At 44.6% G+C, this 23,106-nt stretch overlaps 1 protein-coding gene across 1 annotated transcript; it reads left to right on the top strand.

The window, feature by feature from the left end:
• Positions 1-787: 787 nt before the first annotated feature.
• On the top strand, positions 788-6,330 carry LOC311065177 (GTPase IMAP family member 8-like; the record flags this gene model as incomplete). The annotated part of the gene is made up of 3 exons (XM_084085394.1): positions 788-975; positions 3,520-4,154; positions 5,795-6,330. Coding segments are annotated over 3 exons (1,359 nt in total), but the record flags the coding sequence as incomplete, so codon positions are not given.
• Between the last annotated feature and the right edge of the window lie 16,776 nt (positions 6,331-23,106).

Below are 23,106 nucleotides of genomic sequence, written 5' to 3'. Positions count from 1 at the left end.
TTAGTAAGTCTTTTATCTCTGCTTTTCTCTCGCTTAACGTCTCAATTACATCACATCCGATGCGAAAAGAAGTTGTCTAAGAAACTTGAACTTAAAAAAAAACTCCCAAAGCTGTGTATACATGTTCATTTCACTTCGTGGACAAGAGACCTACACGGGACAACCCATATCCAACGCTGCTGTTGGGTGAGAGACCTCCAGAGGAGAGTATCGTTAGAGACATTTAACGGGTAAGATTCATTTCTACAAGGCATTAAAACAAATTTGACCTGGCCTGGTCCACGGCAGGGCTCATTGTGATTGTGTCGCAAGCGATTCAACCTATCGCAAACAAAAAGTTGCAACACAATTATGATCACAAACATAATGTGTCATTTGTAACCTCACACACACGCGCGCTGTGTGTGTGTGTGTGTGTGTGTGTGTGTGTGTGTGTGTGTGTGTGTGTGTGTGTGTGTGTGTGTGTGTGTGTGTGTGTGCACACCCACGCATAGCACTACTAGTCTTTTTTTTCTTCTCCACGCACCTTGACAAAATAATGGCCTATTTCTAGAAGCAAGCAACTCTTTTGACAAAAATATAATTTCCCAAAAAGAATGATGTAGGCCATTATTTTAGGAAGGTGACGGTATAACCTAAAGTCCAAAAAGAAAAACAAGCATTTTTTAAAGACAAAAAAACTATAATATGTTATAATCATATGTTTAATTCAGTGCCTTGAGCATGGTGGTGTGTTAAACATGTACAATTACATCTGTCTCAATCGATAACAACTACTGCACTAAATATGTCTGTACCCGCAGACGACGAGCCAGTTGCAATGGAGGCTTCAGAGGAGCCAAATCCCGTGGCAAAGAGCTCACATGATGTCCAGACACAGTGGTCAGACCCAGGAATGGAGGACCACATCTATCCCAAAGCTCCACCTGCCAGGACATCTAGCGTGCAGCCTGAACCATCCCCTAAGAGCTCACAGTCTGTTGCAGAGGATCTCCTAAAACATGATGAAGACTGTCTTCTCTACACAGGGATTCCTCTACTTGAATTCAACACTCTTGTGTCATGCTTACAAAGCTTTGTCCGCACATCAACAATGCTTGTTTTAGATGGACCAAGGACCTCAACGGAAACAAGTCCGCAAGGACTTTTTTGGTCAGTCCTTTTAGACAAAAGCATCTGAAATGTACATAATGACTCCAGATGGCGCAGTTACAACTAGATATTTAACAGCATTACAAGCATAGTAGTGACTGTAAGATTCAGTTCTTGAGTCCAGATTTTTTGCTTTCTGCAAAACATTTTCTGTACAGTCTTCACAAGTAGTGTTTGGAAAATTCTCCAGGAAAACCTGTGGCATAGCAGCTTTTATGGTTTCACGAGGCAGCCATGGAATCAGATCCTTAGTGTGCTCAGCAATTACATCTATCCAGAATGACAATGTTTTACCAGCCTGACTATGTGACCTTTTGAAGTGTTTTGCCGAATCAAGTTTCATTAATGTCATTAAAAATTGATCTTTGATTGATTGAAATCCTTATTAGGCAAAAGAATGTAAAACAACACAGTTACATTTATAATACCTATGGTGGGAAATGTAGCGACACATTCATAACCGAAAACTCTGTGCCCATTAATATTGTCCCTAAAATGGACAAAATACTTAATTCAACTTGATTATCTCATTGGAAATTAGACAATACTGTTTCTGGATTATCTCATTAGAAATTACATAAGCATTTATTCAGGCCTCTCAAAACAGAAATACATAAAATACAATTAACAGTGATGTGATTGTGATCTAAATTGTGTCTATTTGCTTTACATTAACTCTCCTCTCAGATTTACTGCTGCACAAAACATGAAAGATGATTTGTGTCCTAGGACAAATGCATTGATGAAAGATTTCGCACTGTGTTTGTGTACTGTACAGTAGGTTTATGTGTGTGTGTGTGTGTGTGTGTGTGACAGAGTGTGCTCAGGTCTGAATCATGTAGGCTTGGGCTTGCCTGGCCCCGCCTTTTAACATCGGCTCTGTAACTGAGCTGAACTGAGCTAACTGACCATCTGTCTGGAGGTGACTTGACATACTGTACTTAAGTACAAATTTGAGGAATCTTTACTTTACTGGAGTATTTTCAATTTGCAGTACTTGTACGTCTAGGCCACTACATCTAAGAGACAAATATTGTACTTTTTACTCCACTATAATTATTTGAAAACTTGAGTTACTAGTTACTTTGTGGATTTTCATTATTACAAATCATGCATTAAACACTTTACCCCATACTTCGGCTATTTGAAAATAGCAGATCTACAAGCTTTCGTTGTGAGCTTGTAGATCGGCTATTTTCAAAATGCTTTTTAACATTTTGAAGACTTGTGAAATTTTGTATAATGAGTACTTTTACTTGGTTACTTAGTGTATGGTAAGTGTAAGCCGTGTTTGTGCGCATCGTCTCTCACAGTAAAATCCTCAGTGTTCATTATCCAGACCAGTTGTAATTGTGAGTGTGCAAATAGAACCATGCTTTCATTTGTACAGTCAGTTATATTAAGAAGGTGAAAATAGCCATCACACAATACAATACATGTCCTTTCCTTTGTTGACAGTGGGATAATATGAACGTCATTATGCAAATTAGCCATGAGGTGGTCTTAGAATGTTAACAAACAGTACGTGTTTCCTCGCCGACCCAAATAAAATAAAATACTGGAGCACTTGGCTTGGGCCTGCACGTTTAATTATATTAATCTACCTATCTGTGTTGCATTTTTACTGCTGTTGATGATATGACCTCAGCACGCAGGGACTGATGGTTATCTTAAATGATAACGGTTCATAAATGACGTATTGATTACGTGAATCAGCTGTGTCGGGAGGTATCTAAAACATTTAGGACAGGTCGTAATAATGGATGCGTATATTTACATTAGCCTACTTAGAACTGGACTCCACAAAGCGATACGAGGCCACTTCTTAACGTCATTATGCATGATGTGTTAATGCATGTGTACTAGAGTGCCCCACACAAAGCACTCTAGTTTAAGCCATTCATTTAGTTTGGTTCGGTTGTAATGACAGCCACACACAGCACACGTTGTCCCTGAGCTCATTGTGACGTTAAGAAAAGCCGAGTCTTAATAACAAACGTCTTGGAAAATCGCTATGCGACCTGTGAAGCTGCAGCTACGTTCTGCTGGCAAATGTAAACACATGAGCCGCTACTTTCTACTTCCGGTCCCTCCGCAGGATGTTTCCCACACATCAGGAAACTACCCGCGGAAACAGGTGGATAGAAGTGGAAATTCTTTAGGAGGGATTATCTCAGTTTGGACTATTATAGATAACAAGATTAAAATGGTCACATCTTCTTCAAATGTGTTCCAATTTCAATGAATGATACATCATATGAAAGCTTATATTCTCTACTTTAATAATCTGTAAAAAAATGGAAAATGAAAAATGCCTACTTGATGCCTAAAGCATTGTACCCGCTCACATTTTTGTTGGGGGTTAAGTGACATTTTTTCATATATTGACTCACCTACAGTGAACCTGGTGCTGTGTGGCAAAAGAGGAGCTGAGAAGACTTCTGCCGCCAACGCCATTCTGGGTCAAACCAAAGACAGTCCAGGGTCTGGTTCTTCTACAGAGTGTGTGCAGAGACAGGAGGAGGTGTGTGGGCGCCTGGTGACCCTGGTAGACCTGCCTGCCTTGTGTGAAACATCTATGGACACATTTATGAACAATGCATACAGATGTCTCTCTCTCTGTGATCCTGAGGGCGTCCATGCCTTCCTGATGGCCGTTCCTCTGGGTCCTCTCACCAATGAAGACAAGACAGAGTTACAGAGCATCCAGGATGTAGTCAGCTCTGAGGTCAATGACTTCATCATGGTTCTGCATACTGTAGAGTCTGTTTCAACCACTCCAGCAGATGAAGACACAGACATCCAGACCCGTGGAATCCAATCCTTTGTCTTTAACATTAAGGACAGCACACACGTTCCTAAGTTGTTGGATGCTGTAGAAAAGATGAGACCCCTGGAGGGTAGACCACCCTGCTTCACAAGAGACATGTTGTTCAAGGCCCAGACGAAACGCATCATCAAGCTACAGGCAGAGCTTAAAAAGTTGGGAAAAAACTGCAGAAGTGAGTATTTAGTTTGTTGGCTTTTGTGTGTCATAATTCATCTGTTGTGCATATTGATAATCTGTTTAAAAAGTCAGACAGGCTCACCACTGCACTTCATTTAAACCGGGTAGCTTATGAGAAAAATGCACATTATTTAATAGGCCTTGTTTTGCACATACCTTCCCTCTCTAGTCTTCAAATTTCCCAGAAACTACTGTGCTAGATCAAAACAGCTTTGTCTGTCTATGCAGCTTGAACATACTAACCCTAACATACATAATGAGCTGCAGATTACTTTAGAATCACCTTTGCATAAATGTAAAGGTGTTTTACAAACCACCTTAAAAGAAACCTGTCATTGTTCCTTTTTAACCTTGACTTGATATGGACTTTATGTGGACCGTTTTTTGTACCAAATGGTACTGGCAAAAATAAAGGACACATCAAAATAAAAACAGTTTTAACTAGAAAAAGTGCTCCTCGGAGCACAGGTCTCCGCCAGGTCAGGTAGGCTATTGTGGCCTCCTGGTGGCGCTATAATAGGCCAACGTGAAAAGGTTGCCATTTCTTCTTAGGCCTTGCACGACGATCGGACACTGACTGCATTCATGATTTGAGGCATTTTGTTAAAAACATGTTTCGCTAAATTAGACCTGTTGGTGGCGCTATAACAGGCCAATGTTAAAAGGGTGGCATTTGTTCCTCAACATAGTGTGAATGTGCGTGCAAAGTTTGAGCGCAATTGGACGGTGCGTTCATGATTTGCGGAATTTTGTTCAAAACAAGCCAATAATGCAAACTTTAGATGCTAATCTTAGCCAATCAGTATGGCATATGAAAAATCAAACACATCCGTTGTGATCACATGACTATAGAGATCATGTGTACCGATTTGCGTGAAATTTGGATAACATTGGAAGGAGTAGTATAAAATAATGTGTTTTACATAAGTCGGCCTGCTGGTGGCGCTATAAAAGGAAGATGTGAAAAATGCAGGGCAAAGGTTTTTCCTTGACCTCTAGGGAGTGTGCATACAAAGTTTTACACAGAACGGTGCAATTATAGGTAAAAACACGAAACCGGCCTGTTATAGCGCCACCATGAGGCTGATTTGAAAATGTTCAAATGGTAGTTCTTCCTCGGCCTAATGGGAATGTGTGTGCAAATTTTCACGGATATTGCATGCTGTGTTCATGATTTGAGGCATTTTGTTCAAAAAGCAGCACTCCTGCAAACTTTGGAAGACATTTTTAGCCAATCAGGATGGAATATGAGAAATCTGAAAGAACCGTTTCGTTGAATGACTACAGAGATACTGTATACCGATTTGCGTGATTTTTGGACAAAATCTGTAGGAGTGCTGTCAAAAAATATGTTTTGCACAAATCGGCCTCCTGGTGGCGCTATGAAAGGCCCATGAGAAAAATTTGGGGCAAAGGTTCTGAATTGGCATCCAGTGAGTGTGTGTGCACAGTTTCGCTACGATCAAGACAACGGTGCCGGAGATTAGCTGGTCACAGACGGACGGACACACACACGGACGGACACACGGACGGACGGACGGGGTGGAAAACATACTCTCTCGCCATGCCTTTCGGCCTGGCGGAGACAACTATGTAACAATTGTAATAGTAATTGAATATCTCTTTATATTTCAGGTGATAACGACAACCAGAGCAGAGACTGCCTCAGGATTGTGCTGGTGGGGAAGACAGGCAATGGAAAAAGTGCCTCTGGAAACACTATTCTGGGTCAGAAGAAATTTCTATTCAAGGCCTCTCAAAAGTCAGTCACCAAGTGTTGCGATAAAGCGGATGGTGAGGTAGATGGCCGTCCTGTTGTTGTAGTTGACACACCTGGTTTGTTTGATACAGAATTGTCCAAGGAAGAGGTTAATCAGGAGATGATAAAATGCATCGGTCTGCTGGCCCCGGGGCCTCATGTGTTCCTGTTGGTGGTTCAAATTGGCCGACACACATTAGAGGATAAAGAGTCATTGAAGCTGATCCAGGAAGCCTTTGGAGTAAATTCCAAGATGTTCACCATCATTCTTTTCACAGGAGAAGATACATTAGAGCATGAGGAACGGTCCATTAAGGAGTACATCAGAGACGAGTGTGATGATTCATTTAAGGAGCTGATTGTTGACTGTGGAGGAAGGTACCACGTCTTCAACAACTGTGATGAAAACAACCACAACCGTAAGCAAGTCAGTGTTCTGCTGACGAAGGTTGAGGAGATGGTGAAGGAGAATGGAGGAGGATGCTACACCACAGAGATGTTCCAGGAGGCTGAAGAAGCCATCAAAAAACAAACAGAGAAGGTATTCATAAACTCTTTCGGTATTTGGATTCCAGCGGCACTGCGGGGGGCGTGGTCTGCCAAGCAATCCTGTACGCTCCCAAATCACGCAGCAGTGATCTACTGCCTTGCTACAGCCCACACACTGTAACAGGACAAGCACATCTTTAGTTACCACCTATAACTGTCCATTCTTAACCCATTGTTTTCTTAAATTGTTTTTATTATGTTCTGACACTTGCTTTGGCAATGCAAACGTATGTTTTCTCATGCCAATAGCTCCTCTCAATTGAAAAATTGTTTGTTTATTTTGGCTTGGGTGAAGGGGCAAACATATTTGAACAATGAATAATGTTGGGCAATGTTTTAGGCAATTTTGTCCTTTTATGGAAAGAAAAGTCTGTTGCTTACAACATGTGACATTGGTTGCCTTGAACTCGTAGAGTACTGGTTAATGTCAATGACAACAGTACCTTTTTATCTCCGCTCACCGAATTGAATCCCATGCATATCACTGATTAATCTTGTTCAGCTTCCTTGGCTTGACGTCAGTAGAAATTAGTATTTGTACACTCTGAGATTTAAATAAGCACTGAGCATGTTACCGTATAGATTGGGGTCCCAGAGAGATTTAAATAAATCATATCAAATGGGGGTCCATGGTCTAATGTATATCCAACTGGGGGTCCTTGAAATGCACAACGTTGAGAATCACTGAGTAAGAGTAATAAGTAAGAGTAAATGATGATTATCACACGTTAACCTATAATATCATTGATTTAAAGGCTCGTATTAAAGAACTGGAGGAAGAGATGGAGAAGAAGCTGTGTGATTATGACCAGAAGATCAAAGAGCTGCAGGTATTCTTATTTTCCATAAAGTCATTAATAAAAAGTAAGAGTAAATTATATTTTTAATGTTTATCTACTTCACTGGTTCCTAATGTTGGGTCTGGTGACCACCAGAGTTACAAATGAACCCTTACAGCTCTGTAACTCTCAGAGTGTACAAATGGAACCAAATGGACCCAAGGGTCCATTTGGTTCCATTTGTACACTCTCAGAGTTACATAAACACTGATCATTTTACAGTGTAGATTGGGGTCCCAGAGGTTTAAATAAATCATATCAAATGGGGGTCCATGGTCTAATGTATATCTAACTGGGGGTCCTTGAAATGCACAATGTTGAGAATCACTGAGTAAGAGTAAATGATGATTATCACACGTTAACCTATAATATCATTGATTCTGCTGTGGCTCAGTTGCTGAAGACACTCGGTCAAGAGATCAAGAAGCTGAGTGATTTTGTGCTGAAGATGATCCAGAAATATGCAGTGGATGTGACTCTGGACCCTGATACAGCACATCGCTACCTCATCCTGTCTAAGGATGGAAAACATGTGAGACATGGAGACATGTCAAGGAAGGATCTCCCAAAGAAGACACAGAGATTCTCTTATAGTGTCGATGTGTTAGGAAAACAAAGCTTCTCCTCAGGAAGGTTTTACTATGAGGTTCAGGTTAAAGGGAAGACTGAGTGGGATCTAGGAGTGGCCAGAGAGTCCATCAACAGGAAGGGATACATCACACTGAACCCCAACAATGGTTACTGGACTATAGTGTTGAGGAATCGAAATGAGTACAAGGCTCTTGCTGACCCTCCTGTCCCCCTCCCTGTAAGAGAGAAGGTCCAGAAAGTGGGAGTGTTTGTGGATTATGAGGAGGGTCTGGTTTCCTTTTATGATGTGGAGGTCAGAGTTCATCTCTACTCTTTCACTGGCTGCACCTTCACTGAGAAACTATATCCATACTTCAGTCCCTGTGTTAATGATGGTGGTAAAAACTCTGCTCCTCTGATCATCTCTCCTGTCAGTATGGCCTACATTTAATATCATAATTATTTGTATTTTATTTCATTTTTGGCTAATGTTGATATTGTATAATTATTTACTTTTTTGAGTTTTTGTCACCACTCACCACAGATCATATCAGGAACATCATACACATATTGTATAAACATACACTGGCTTCCCAACATACACACATACACAACATAAACACCACACACAGAAAGGTAAAAACTAAAACAATACAAAAAAACAGACTAACTATTAAATCAATAAAAACACAACAAACAGACAAACAAACATCACACAGGGAGAAGAGTAGGATATGAGACGCCTGTCCAATGACTCTTATGACAGCACTGCACACGCAGTGCGCGCACACACACACACACACACACACACACACACACACACACACACACGCACACAGAACATGCGGTCCTGCGAGAAGCACCGTTGCAACACATGCGCCACTTAAAGACATGCACACACACAAGCCAGCACTGCACACGTGCAAGCCAGGACTGCAGACGTGTGTGCGCACGCACACGCACACGCACACACACACACACACACACACACACACACGTAACATGCGGACCTGCGAGGCGCACCGCAGCTCCGATCCGCACCAAAATTGCCAGGGGTCTGCCATCACAATAGTCACACCGGAGACCACGTGTGGCACCCAGGGGGCCCGCCAGCACTGCACACGTGCACAGGCACAAACACACACACCAATTAAATAACCTCATCAACGGCACCGCTTCCTTCACACAGGGTGTGATTTTTTTATAAAAAAAATGGGGGGGGGGGGGGGGGGGAATAGTGTAAATAGTGTCAAGCTCATCACATGACGGTCCATGTAGCTTAAAGGATGGAAGCAAGCATAATCTGTAACTGTACCTTAATCTAATAATGTTGTTAATAAAGGATTAAATCAATCAATGTGATGTATTTGTATTGTATATACTATAGACTATATTCAACATTAATATAATGCTACTATACTATCACATTCTGTCACAAGTTCTCTGTATTCCTCATTGGGCGGTAGTGGTGGGGGGGGGGGGGGGGCATCAGGTGAAACGAGAGTTATGCATATAACTAAGGTTCTACGAATTCCGGATGACCGCCAGAGGCAGTGTTTTCAACACCTGGATATTCATCGCGCGCTCGCGCATAGGTCGAGTATTAATACCAACAAAGTCACTCGTGACCTGTGTACGCGCACGTCACCTATATAGGTACGGTGGACACAGCGATCATCCTCTTGAAATCTTTTCGTCGAGAATGAGATTCCGAGTGACAGTCAACTCTGGCGGTCATCCGGAATTCGTAGAACCTTAGTTATATGCATAACTCTCGTTCTACTTCATTCCTTCTGACCGCCAGAGGCAGTGTTTTCAACACCTGGATGACTAATACCAACATAGTCACGAGGAATCTGCGCTTACCGAGGTCGGTTTGCAGATAGAATGAACAGACAACAACACAGCCGTCGCTGAGAGATGGCAAGGTTGACTATATATATATATATATATACAGGAGCGGGCAAAAAAACCATGAAAGATGAAGCCCATTCGGCTGCATCTCCTGGCCTGCTCCAAGCCTGTATCACTGAGGGAGAGGCTCTGGCAACACCCGCGGTCAAGAAATGCCTTGGGGGAAACCTAGAGGTCCACTGAAGACGTACATTTGCCTGAACGCAGCAATGAAAGTCTCCATTAAGCCAAGGCACAGCTGTGCCCTTCATCACAGACAAATACAACCAAACTCCAGCCATCACAGCTATGTCCTGCCACAGAGCCCGGACGGGACACAATAGGCAGGTACTAGAATGCAGTTGCTCCATCCTTGGTTGAGGAGCAAACTAACAAATAAATAGGCTAGCTGACGTGAAAGGCAGAAAGCCTCTGAGGACGTAAGGAGGGGTTGGCCATATGGTAAACCCAGACCCATCGGAGTCCCACTTTAACAGTCTCTGGCAATGGCCAGGGCATGAAGCCCACCTACTCACTTCTGCCGATGAAGCAGTGAGGACAAAGAGCACTAACAGATGGTCATCTGAGAGAAGCCTGATGTACCGGCTGGGGACAAAGCTTCCAATACCACAGGCAAGCATCATGAAGGCACCCATGCAACCTGTGGGAGCCACACGCGGAGAGCATCTCAATGGTAGAGAGGCTGAACCCTTCATTTAACATCCTCCGCGGAAATCTAGAGCGGCATAAGCACAGAGCAACGCTCCAATCTATACAGTGGTCCCAACTAGAGCACAGTTTACACTCGCTGGCGTGCAACGCCCTAGTATATCAAAGCGGCAGGGTGAGAAACACCCTCAACGCTAACCCTTATTGTTTTATTTCTATTGTCGTCCAGCGACCAGCAGCAGCGGGGCGAGACACACCCCCAATGCTTGCGGTATATCAAAGCGGCAGGGCGAGAAACACCCTCAACGCTAATCCTTATTCCTTTGGTACGATGTATGAAAATCCAGTAATGTTCGGACAATAGTCTTGAATTTCAGTGGTCAATGACGCAGCTGAAGGTTAGGAGTGAGGATGCCACATGCACCTCCCCCCCCAAACTGTGACAGGAGATCTTGTCTCCGTGGAGAGGCCAAGGCACTTCATTGAGAAGCTGCAGTAGGCCAGAGCATCTTGCCCTAACGGACTGGTCTGTCCCGGCAGGGAGACCTACAGTCAACAACGCGTTATGCCCTCAAGGCTAACGGTACTACCGCTCTGCCATACCTATGCACGTGACCCGAACTGCTATCGGATCCAAGAGGCTTCCAGTGGGAAACACGTCCGCAGCCTGGACTGTACACCCAACAAGCGCATTGCTATGAAATTTGCAAGATGAGGCAAGGCCCACAGAAGGAGCTTCCAAGCCTCCTGCAGAGACTGACTGGGTCAAGCGCCCCAGAAGACAGATTGTTGACATATTGTGTTATTGAACACGTCATAAACATCTTGAGGGCCAGGTGCACTGCATGCAGGTCCAGTGCATCAACGACACTGGCTGAGACCCTCACCATTCTGTTGCAGTCTTGGGGTTCGAGGCCCAAGCCACAAATATATATATGAGTAAATCAAGTAGGTCAAGCAGAAACCTTCCAATTGAACTGAACTGCCTGTTCACGGTGCCCTATGCTGCAAGGCATGTTGGGTAGCAGGCCCAAACGTCTGGCCTGGAATGACAGGCAGAGAGAGTCTGAAGTGTCTCACTGCCTCTCCATGAGAGTGGGGCCTGTTGGAATGGTCCACACTCCTTTCCCCCTTTTATTCACATTTGTACATGCGTGAAATTCATCCGCTGTATTTATTACCCATCCTAGAACTACTAGGAGCAGTGAGCAGCCATTCACCGGCGCTCAGGGGGGGCAATTAGGGGCTCAGATAGGGACACACATCGACCCATTGCTGGCCTGGCATCAAACCCGGGACATCCAGAGGCTCTGGCTCCCCATGCAGGCCACTAACCACTCAGTTATGGCCACCTTAGAAAAGCCACACGTGGCACTGACATTATGCAAGTAGACAGTCTGATGATTCTCTAATCATGCAAGCAAACGCCTAGAGTGATAGGCGCTGCATAGGCGCTGTACAGGCGCTGTGTCTGCGTATCAACACTCGCATGCCGGAGGGCTAGGGCGAGGTAGTTAAGGGAATGTCCAATACATCCCATTCCAGCTGCTGTGGCATGGCTCTAGGTAGCAGACCAGAGACTAACACTGTGGCCATGAGCAACAGTCATCCAGCTCAACAGCTTCATCTAGTGACACCACCAGAGAAGCAATGTTTACAGTTTAGGCATTTAGCAGGCGCTCTTAATTCGGATCGACTTACAGTAAGGTAAGTAAAGTAAGCAATGTTGGCATCAACCACTAGCCTTAGGTCTAGGCCATATTGGGCTGTACTCCCCATGGCTGACCAATTAGCTAAACATCCACAGCCATAGCCTGTGTCAGGCACCATAGTCAGGACATGACTGGCGCAAGTAATGGACCTTCTCTTCTGGGACCAGCCATTGTTACAATAATCCATGGGCAACAGCAACAGAGTGAGACACTCAATACTACTGATGACATAGCCATAGCGAAAGCGAGAATCATTCAGGCTACAGTGTCAAGGACACAGTATGATAGTTAAGAAGTGGTGAAGCCGAACACTTCCCTCGTCATATAGAATTATTTAAGACTATTGCACTACCAAGCACATAGTATTATCTGGATAGCAGCAGAGCGACATACACTCAAGCTATGATATCAAGTATTCACAGTATACTGCATATGTTGAATAGCAGTAGTGAGTACCAGGTACACACAGTGTTAGTGGGTAACAGCAGAAGAGCGAGATACTCAGTGCTATTGATAACGTAGCCATAGCAAAAGAGCGAGAATCGTTCAAGCTACAGCGTCAAGTACCTATGTACTTGTTAATGTATTCCGTTGCCTTGGACCCCAGGAAGAATAGCTGCTGGCTGTCCTTTCGCCGCAGCTAGTGGGGATCTATTGCCAATAAACAAGTTTATTGATTATCAGTACACCGAGTACAATGTTACTAATATGCAACGTCGTCGTGGCAAGGAGCGAGAACCACTCAAGCCACAGTGTCATGTCATGTGTCAAATACACACAGTATGATAACCAAGTGATGGCAAAGCGAGACACACTTGAACCATACTAGCACTATAATTCCATTTTACTGCCAAGCACAAACAGTATAATCCGAATAGCAGCAGAGTCACACTCAAGCTATGATCCGTACTCGAACTGTGAGGTTAAGCACACACAGTGGCAGTATTGGCATACCCCTGTATATCACGGGCAAAATATGCTGCATCAGTACCGAGCAGCGTTTACCACTTGACATGTGTTTTGGCGCTCAGTGGAGTCGTGACCTGTATGCACACCCCTGTCCGGTAGTGTGCCATTCTCTGAACATAGCACCAAGTACATGCGGTAATAGGTACACAGTATATCGTCCAATAACGACAGAGCAAAGCACCCTCTGGGTGTCCTTTATTAGCTGCAGCCATCGCGCTAACAAGCGCCACATGTCTGGTAGATAGAATGTTTGCGTTAGAGTGAGAACCACTCTTAGCCAAAACATTCACAGAAGAGCACTCATACAATGGTGTAACGTAACTGAGTACATGTACTCAGTACTGTACTTAAGTACAATTCCGCTTTAGGTATTTGTACTTAATGGAGTCAGTTCTCCGCCACTGCGCTCATTAACGCTTTGGTCGTCTCCTCGAGGCGAAAGAACACCTTCTATGAGACACCTTAACCAGTCAATCTGGCTCCACCGCCGTCGTGTCATCGAGGAGAGAGCACCGCCTATGAGACATCAGTCAGGCGATCAAGTTCTGCCGCGGTCTCTCAAAGCGGCAGAGCAGACTATGCACTCTCAACGCCTTCGTCCAGCGACAAGCAGTAGCGGAGCAAGACACACTCCCAGTGCTAGCGGTATATTCCAGTGGGCGCACGCCGCAGTGGCGTGGTCCCTCCAAAAGCGGCAGAGCGAGACACACTCTCAACGCTAATACTTTCCACTCCTTTCGTCCAGCGACAAGCGGTAGCGGAGCAAAACACACTCCCAATGCTCACGTTATATGGACGGTGGGCCGCCCGCCATGGTTTATCAAGCGGCAGAGCGAGATGCACTCTCAACGCTAATCCTTTTCCCTTCTTTCGTCCAGTGACAAGCAGTAGTGGAGCGACCAGCAGCAGCGGAGCGAGACACACTCCCAATGCTTGCGGTATATTAAGCGGCAGAGCGAGACACACTCTCAACGCTGATACTTTATCCTTCTTTCGTCCAGCGACAAGCAGTAGTGGAGTGAGAAACACCTACTACGCTGACGCCATGTTGCGGCGCTGACGCCATGTTGCGGTGGTCCGCACGTGGTTCCTCAAAGCGGCAGAATGGGATACACTCAGCGCTAACACTTTCCACTTCCTTCGTCCAGCGACAAGCAGTAGCGGAGTGAGAAACACTGTCAGGAGACTCCAGCAGGATCCAAGACACAGCCCCTGGTATAATATGACTTAGTCATCAAGTCCTTCACACTTCCCCCAATGGGGAGACGGCCCTTTGCAGCACCCCCCCCCCCCCCCCTCTCAGCAGAGAGAGAGAAAGCGGAGAGAGCCTCAGGCAGGGGGGGGTTAGCCTAAATGCTAGCGTGCTTCATTAGACCTAGCTTGGCTATTAAGTTCTATTATTTGGCCATGTTCACACTGACTTCAATCTTAGCTATTGTTGGGAAGACCCGTGTGGTGTCACAAAATGTTGCCACCACTTATATAAAACCCATTAGAGCGTTTAGCGTCGCAGATTCTGTGACGCTAAATGTTGCCAGGTTTGGCGAAAGAAACAAGCAATCCAAAAAACAAGCAATCAGGTCTATGAAAGGATTGGGGCAAAAAAGCCTGCCGCAAGCGGCTATATTATGACTTTAGTCATTTCTTGTTTTTTCCCCTTTTTTTCTCCTCTTCCGTCCAGCAACCAGCAGTAGCCGAGCGAGATACACCCCCACTGCTAATTGCTAACGGTACATTACGGTGGGCCGCGCACCGCGGTCCCTCACGCTAATTTTATTTACTTATTTCTGTAAACACAGCCCAAACATTCACTCACCGTCGCCAATGTACAGCTATGGCTCCACGTTATCCGTGTCAGGAGTCAGGACAAACCGCAACGGTGCAGCGGGCAGCCCACGCTGCTATTGTTGTTATGTTGTCCAGCGACCAGCCGCTGCGGGGCGAGACACACCCCCAATGCTTGCGGTACGCTACTCGATGCTCTTGTAGTTAGCCACCAAGCCATTGCAGTTAGCTACCAACGCTAGCAGGCAGCAGCTAACTCCATTCACCGTCGTGACTCGTGCAGGGCTGTTTGTACGTGCCTGTGAACGGGGTAACGTAATTCCATGGTAGCAGACTGCGCAGTCTCTGGAGGACGGAGAGTCCGTAGCCCCAGCCGTGTTGGCTGCGAGACTCCACGCGCAGCTGCGAGTAATCGACCTACGCCCCGGAGGCGAAAAGATGAAAGAGGATGATCGCTGTGTCCACCGTACCTATATAGGTGACGTACGCGTACACAGGTCACGAGTGACTTTGTTGGTATTAATATTCGACCTATGCGCGAGCGCGCGATGAATATCCAGGTGTTGAAAACACTGCCTCTGGCGGTCAGAAGGAATGAAGTAGAAGCCGGTATTACACTCGATGTAAACAGGATGTTAACAAGGAAAAGGCAGAGATGGGATTAAAACACATCTATTGATAAATACATGTTCTGAATGTAGAGTTAACAGATCTGTTTTTGATGAAAAAAAAGCGAACATTTGTAACTCAAATCTTTGCTTCATGGGGGGGGGGGGGGGGGGGGGTATGGGGGTCCGCGGCCAAATATCTAAAACATGTTTTCTAAATCCTAACAGTATGTTTCTATATCAGTGGTGCTCCAACTTTTCTATGTCAAGGACCCCCACACATGATATAATAATAATAATAATAACTATCGTTATTTGCGTACACGACACTTAGTTCTATTGCTGGTGTACGGCACCAAATTTCCATGGCCAACCATATGGATCCTGTGGGCGTGAAAAATAAGGGGGTGGGCTTTGCATGTTCTCTGGGACCCCATCTACGTATGGACGCCACTTGATCGCCCATCAGCCTTCTGGATGATCTTTTATTCCTTTTTATGTGTTCCTTTTTATAACTGCTAGGAATCTTGCAGTTCAAGCACATTTCCACAGTGTGGCAGGCTATTTTCAAAGCTATTGGAACAGCCCACCGTGTACAGACAGAATCACAATCTATTGCCCGTGTACAGTGCATGATCCAATTTGGATCATCCACTGTACACAGGCAATAGATTGTGATTCTGTCTGTACACGGGCAATAGATTGTGATTCTGCCTGGGGCCGGCCCGGCCCGGGCCCCCTCACTCTCCCTCGGCTGGGGGACCCCCTCTCGCGGACCCCCGCGGCTCTCCAAGCCTCACCATGCCTTGCCATGCCTTGCTCTGTCTGGGGGACCCCTCTCGCGGACCCCCGCCGGCCAGGTCGGCCCCAGGGACCCAGAGGACCCCCAGGAACTCTCCCTCGGCTGGGGGACCCCCTCTCGCGGACCCCCGCGGCTCTCCAGGCCTCACCATGCCTTGCTCTCCACTGGGGACCCCTCTGGCGGACCCCCGCCGGCCCCAGGGCCCCAGGGACCCCCGGGACCCTCTCCCTCGGCCCGGGGGACCCCCGTGGACCCCCCGCTGCACTGGCGCCGCCTGGTGGACACCCCCTGGGAACTGCAGCTTCACTCACACTTGCTGATCCGCAAGCTCGTTTCGCGCGCGCTCCACTCTGACACCTCCAGCGCGGCCGGGGACCCCCTCGCGGACCCCCGCCGACCAGCCCGTGCGCCCCCTGCAGCCCCAAACTTGTGAGGGGCATAAAATCTGTAATAAATCGCTCCAGACATATTGTGAAAATCTAAAACTTCTGTCATGTCCATCCATATTCAAAGTAAGCCGCATGTAACGGTGCCTGAGAGTAATTTGATGATGCTGATTCTCAATTAGGGCTGGGACTTTAACTGATTAATTTAGATTAATTAATTACAGAAAATTAACGCGATTAAAAAAATTAATCGCATTTTAATCGCGCTTAGTTTATGCACCACAGAACCTCACTGGACACCGGCTTCGAATGCTATCAATGCATTGAATGGGAGATTATCACGTTTTATCAGACCATTGAATGGGCGAAGTAGGCGAGCTACTGTCTACCCCGCGATTTGTCAGACCATTCATTGGGCGTAATCAGGAGCTACTGACCTACCGACGGAGGCGGAGCAGTCCCCACAACAATATTTACGATTATGTGCGTATCGGTACATAACTCGAACGGCGCTGAGTAGGCACAGGCGAGCGTCGCACCAGGCTCCAGCTCGCCTGAGACTGCGCGCCTCCGTCATGGTCCGAAACCAAAACAACCAAAACCAAAACCGAAACTGAACTATTGAAGTCATCTCCGTCGGTAGGTCAGTAGCTCCTGATTACGCCCAATGAATGGTCTGATAAATCGCGGGGTAGCTAGTAGGTCGCCTACTTCACCCATTCAATGGTCTGATAGAACGTGATAATCTCCCATTCTATGCATTGATAGCATCCGAATCAGGTGCACTGGACGAGTTTCAGGTGTACCGATCATACCAGTGCACCAACCAACAGCCAACACACCCCAGTGCACGCAATGGGACAAGAAGCCAATCAGACTGCTTTGCTTGGCCCAGTGGATGGGAAATTTAGATTTAAAAACTCTCTGATGGAATCGTGGATAAAAACACGGTTGTGTGCAGAACTATTTTTTTGTTGCTTAAACTTATGTATTCACTCATTGATTCACTCATATACCAAAATCTGTTTTAACTGAAAAGAAATTGCTTCTCAGGTCAAATATTGATATGTGATTAAACATGCGATTAATTTAGATTAATTAATTACAAAGCCTCTAATTAATTAGATTAATTGTTTTAATCGAGTCCCAGCCCTATTCTCAATCAATCACTCTTTATTTCAGGCTCACATGGGTCCATACAGTATCCAACATAACAATAAATAAAAACACAAAAACAGAAAAAAAGAAAAGGAAGCACATCTAACAGACATACAGACACTTTTTCCAGTGTCTCCAGAGACATGAGAATCTCATGCTGCTTAGCCTAGGCATGGTTAAAGTCCTAATGCTGTCATTGTTGGAGTCTATCAGCCTGGTCCAAAACTGTACATCAGATTCCCGAGCACAGCATTTAGAGTTGGAACACCCTTATTAACAATTTGCTGCGTTACCTTCCCAACAGAACAGGGGGAAGGGTCTGATGTACACAACCAAAATGAAACACAGTAGGCCTACAGCAGTGGCATGACACCAAACATACATATCGATGATCAGAGTACATGTTAAGTTGTATGTTAATATCTCAGAAGCGTTAAAGATTACAGCGTTAAAGAAGACAGCCTGTGCTTGAAAGACCAATACCACACATCCAGAGCTTGGGACTCAAATCTAAAGTCTTTCTCTATTTTGATTTTGAATGATGCTGACATGACAACAGAAACAAAACAATGTGAATACCCACATAACACCCACAATAGATGTGTAACATACTTCCTGTGGTCAATTCAGATGAATAAACCCTGCAGAAAAGTACCAATATAATGAACTGTAATGAAATGTGAAAATGTGTGTGTATGCCAGGGGTTTTCAAACGTTTGTGACTCGGGGCACCCCTGTAAATAACCTTTTCATTCACGGCACCCCTGAATTACTCTGTTAATGCTTAGAATCTTATATTATACCTAAATATGCACCTGAGATACAGCATGTCACTGAGTTGGAGCATGTCAAAACTGATGGAAACTCAGTTTCCATCTGTACTGACTGAAAATGACTTATTGACCTTTGAACCACTCGAACCTACCCACTCGAGTCCCTATTCTGAGGGGAACATTGACCAAAAATAGCAGATATACAAGCTCACAACACGTTGTGATGCGTTGTGAGCTTGTAGATCTGCTATTTTTGGTGTAGAGAGTTGGTGTAGATGGAAAAATAACTCATCAAGTACAGTACAAATCAGATCTTTTACTAAGCATAGTGGATCTAAGTGGTTAAACTTACTGAAGTGATTACTCTGTGTGGAGTTTGCATGTTCTCCCCGTGTCTCCTAGGGTAGTTAATACCCTCACAAAAACATGTAGTAATCCAGGGGCCTGTTCCTCAAAAGGGAATTAGAGCTTAAGCCTGGCTTTAACACCTATCCTGGCTTAGTTTATCCAGGATTAGGGCTGAATCGGTTCCTCAAAAGCTGAATTAGCTTGAAGATTAGTTTAGCCAGTTCACCCTGGCTAAATTTAGCCATGACCCGATTCCTCAAAAGAGAATTGAAGCAAGCCTACCTTAGTTACCATGGCAATTTAGCTGTGAAGTTAGCCTGGTCAGGAGCAGGCTTACAGCCAAGCTTACTTAATCCAGTGCCTTTGTTCTTCAAGTTTTTCCACAGTTAATTCAACACATGTGTTTGTATGGACTAATTTGAATGACCCTGCATTCAAATAAAATGAAATAAATACAATAAGATATAATCAAATTAATTATATTACTGAAATAGTGTGTGAACATGAATCATTATTGTTTCACAATGACTCATGTGATATGGCATTGTCACTCTGTTAACACTATAGTTCATATTGTTGTTAGATGTTTGATAATATATTACAGATTTTTTTAAATATTATAAAAAATCACACTCAGTGTGAAGTTGGCGGTGTGTGGTCATCACAACATGAGGCCCTTTAAAAAAAGGATAAATGACTTTTAAGTCCATACTGCTACGGCTGCACATGTGTCATGTGTTTCGCTAGCCAATCACATTCCTGAATTTGCAAAGTCAGCCAATCACATTACAGTTAGTGGTGATGACACTAGCTGTAATGTGATTGGCTGACTTTGCAAAAGTATCGATTTGCATTAATAATGGAAGGGTTAGGGGTATACAATGCGTTGTAGACTATTGGCCAATCACGGTGCAGGATTGGTCAGTGTCCAAAACTCACTTATAGGGGGCGGCTACACCGCCCCAAAAATGTCTGACATATATATATATATAAATTATTAGTATTAGTAATTATTAGTTACGGGTATTAGTTAAGAGCCTCTTCAATGAATGTAAGTGAGGAGCATATTTTAAATTATCAATTTCTAGTCAATATGGAGGAATATTTTTTTTATTTCTTGTCCACTTTTGGAATTACATCATGATGGCAAGGTAACTACACAACCCAAACCTCGACCAAAGTGGTCTTGCAAATGTGGGGTTATTGCGCGTCAACCATCCCCCCCCCCCCCCCCCCCCCTTCTCCGTGCGTCCCGTCGCGCGTCCCGTCACGGCCCCCGTCGCGGTCATCCCCCGCCCCCCACCCCGTGCGTCCCGTCGCGGTCAACCCCCGTCCCTGGGCGTCCCGTAGCCCACCCGACCCCCGTTCCGTCGCAAACACACACACACACACACACACACACACACACACACACACACACACACACACACACACACTTTGCCACGCTTTCTCCCTGGATCTATTTATTGCGGTCGCGTTTCTTTTATTGCTTAATACATTTTACTTCCTTGTATGATTTCATGAGCTGCTGCAGTGCTGCTGTACAGCCACAGAGAAGAATGCCGCTCTGGTTTTATGCTCCATGATTGGTCAAGTTCAAGGATTCTGCTATCGACTTTCATGGTCTTTTATAGAAATATGTGAAGCCTGGCTTCATTATCCTGGCTGGACATAGCCTGGCTTGACAAGGCCTAGCTCGACAAAGTCGCTCCTTTTCAGCCTGGCTTTGCTTCGAGGAACGGAATAAACGAGGCTTATATGGACCCGACTTTGTCAAGTCTGGATTTGGCTTAAGTCCAGGCTTAGTTTATTCACCTTTTGAGGAACAGGCCCCTGGACACACAGAAATGCTGAATTTTGCGAAATGTAAAGATAGATAAAACGTTTAACATAATAGAATACACTTTAGGCTTTATCAACTGTCATTGAAATGTTTAGATTCTGCTTTAAGAACATTATTATTATTTTATTTTTCCCATTCCAAGTGGCTATGCCTTCCAATGTTTGCGGGCCCTGGATAGACAACCCGTGCTCATATACGACCGCGGCTTCAGCGTGGCAATTTGTAACGTGGTTTGAATATTTAAATCCAGCATTCTCCGCCACTGAAAAGGCGAGTCGCATGTCACCCCGACTGCGCTCCCGGGTTGGGGGGGTGTACACTCAGAAAGACAATTCTTTTGTAATTTGTGCACGGATCTGCATGTGCTTGCATAAGCACACAAAAATCACCTGCCTCAAAACAATACAGATGTGACACATCCAAAGCAACCATGCTGTTCCAACTCAAGTAGTATTACTTCAGCATTGCCTCTCTCTCTCTCTCTCTCTCTCTCTCTCTCTCTCTCTCTCTCTCTGTGTGTGTGTGTGTGTGTGTGTGTGTGTGTGTGTGTGTGTGTGTGTGTGTGTGTGTGTGTGTGTGTGTGTGTGTGTGTGTGTGTGTGTGTGTGTGTGTGTGTGTGTGGATAAAAAAAAGGGCTACAATCATGAAAGAATTATCCCCAAATTGTAATCACACATAGAGGGGTTAGGGGTCAGGGCCTATATTTCACCATATATAATATATATGTATATGTAATATATAACATTATGTATAAATGCTATTTCCCCCGCAGCTACCTCAGGTCCTGACGGCTGAAACCCACATCGTACACAGCCCTGGCTAACGTCAGACTCAGCAGTTTAACAGTTTAAGTACATTAAGTATGTTTTAATCACTTGAAAAGGTTAAAATACTATTTCAATAAGATCTACTAGTAGTAATGGTGATATAAAAGAGCTAATAGTAATAATAGTGAAATACTCACAGAGTAGAACACACGGTAAGATGTGTCCCATCCTCTCCTTTGATGCACGACTCTGAACAAAACAAATAAACTGTTCTGGACTTACAAGGTTTCCACCTGACAGCAATGATAGCGTGTTTAGTGACAGAGGGAAGTAGTTGATCATTTACAGGGTGTGAGGGCCTGTGGTCTGGAGGGAGGAGGTGACTTTGAGCAGCTCTTGTTTGGTGGTTTGCTGCTTCTCTACATGCTGGCGTGCCAAGCTGTGTATACACACCAAAACAAGCTAAACATAAAAAAAGAATATAGCTGCAAGCAGCGATAATACGGGGCCAGGAGAGAGAAAGAGAAATGATAATTCCTTTAACAGGTCAGAGAGAGAGAGAGAGAGACATGGAAACGGAATAGATTGAAGAGACAGAGAGAGAGACATGGAAACGGAATAGATTGAAGATAGAAACGGAATAGATTGAAGAGACAGAGACATGGAAACGGAATAGATTGAAGATAGAAACGGAATAGATTGAGTCATGTTTTTTGCAATTCAACTTAAATGAGTCTGCATCAAGTGAGGCTTGAATCGGCAACCTTGCGATCGTGAGGCACTCTTAGGTAGCTGCAACACTACCTATAGTGCTATAGCTTTGTCCAGGCTGATGTTGTCTGTTGAGGATCACAAACTCTTGCCTTCTGTCATGACCCAAGCCCCTGTTTCACTAACACAAAGATCACTCGTTCACAAACCATTTACCAATGAACAAATTGTACATCTCCTCAGAACCAAAACTAGTGAAAGTAGCCGATCTACAAGCTCACAAACCATTAAAAGTTGTCAGATTGTACATCGGCTATTTTCACAATGAAGTATGTTATACATTGAAAAAACATACTCTCATTGCTATCTGAAAAGTTGTGAGATTGTAGATCAGCTGTATGTAAAAAACACTCAATTAAGTATTTCATGTTATCTTTAACAATTGCAGATGTATTCATTGATAGTCATGTTGTGTGAAATGCAACTTAGATGAAGTCTGCACCAAGTGAGGCTTGAACTGGTGACCTTCAGGTTGTGAGACATACACTTAAGCTGGACGCTATTGGACCAACAGACTAACCTCTGAAAAAAGAGATCACACTGATCATACAGTTTCACGCAAATAGCTGAAAAATCCTGGGTTTAAGTGTTTTTCAAACTGCTCAAGATTGCAGACAATCTAAGGGCGGTGCTTACTGGTCAACGTGATAGATGTGTTCCTCATTAGTCAAGGCACATGTGTAAGCAGGTCTAATGGCTGTCGGCCAAACGAGGCATGACTTTTGCCTGTTTAAAGTTTGCATTTT

The sequence above is a fragment of the Gymnoscopelus microlampas genome (assembly GCF_963454915.1).
Source record: "Gymnoscopelus microlampas genome assembly, chromosome: 17".
In the NCBI taxonomy this organism is placed as follows: domain Eukaryota; kingdom Metazoa; phylum Chordata; class Actinopteri; order Myctophiformes; family Myctophidae; genus Gymnoscopelus; species Gymnoscopelus microlampas.
The sequence above is the reverse complement of the archived record's forward strand: the minus strand, read 5'-3'. Positions and strand labels throughout refer to the sequence as shown.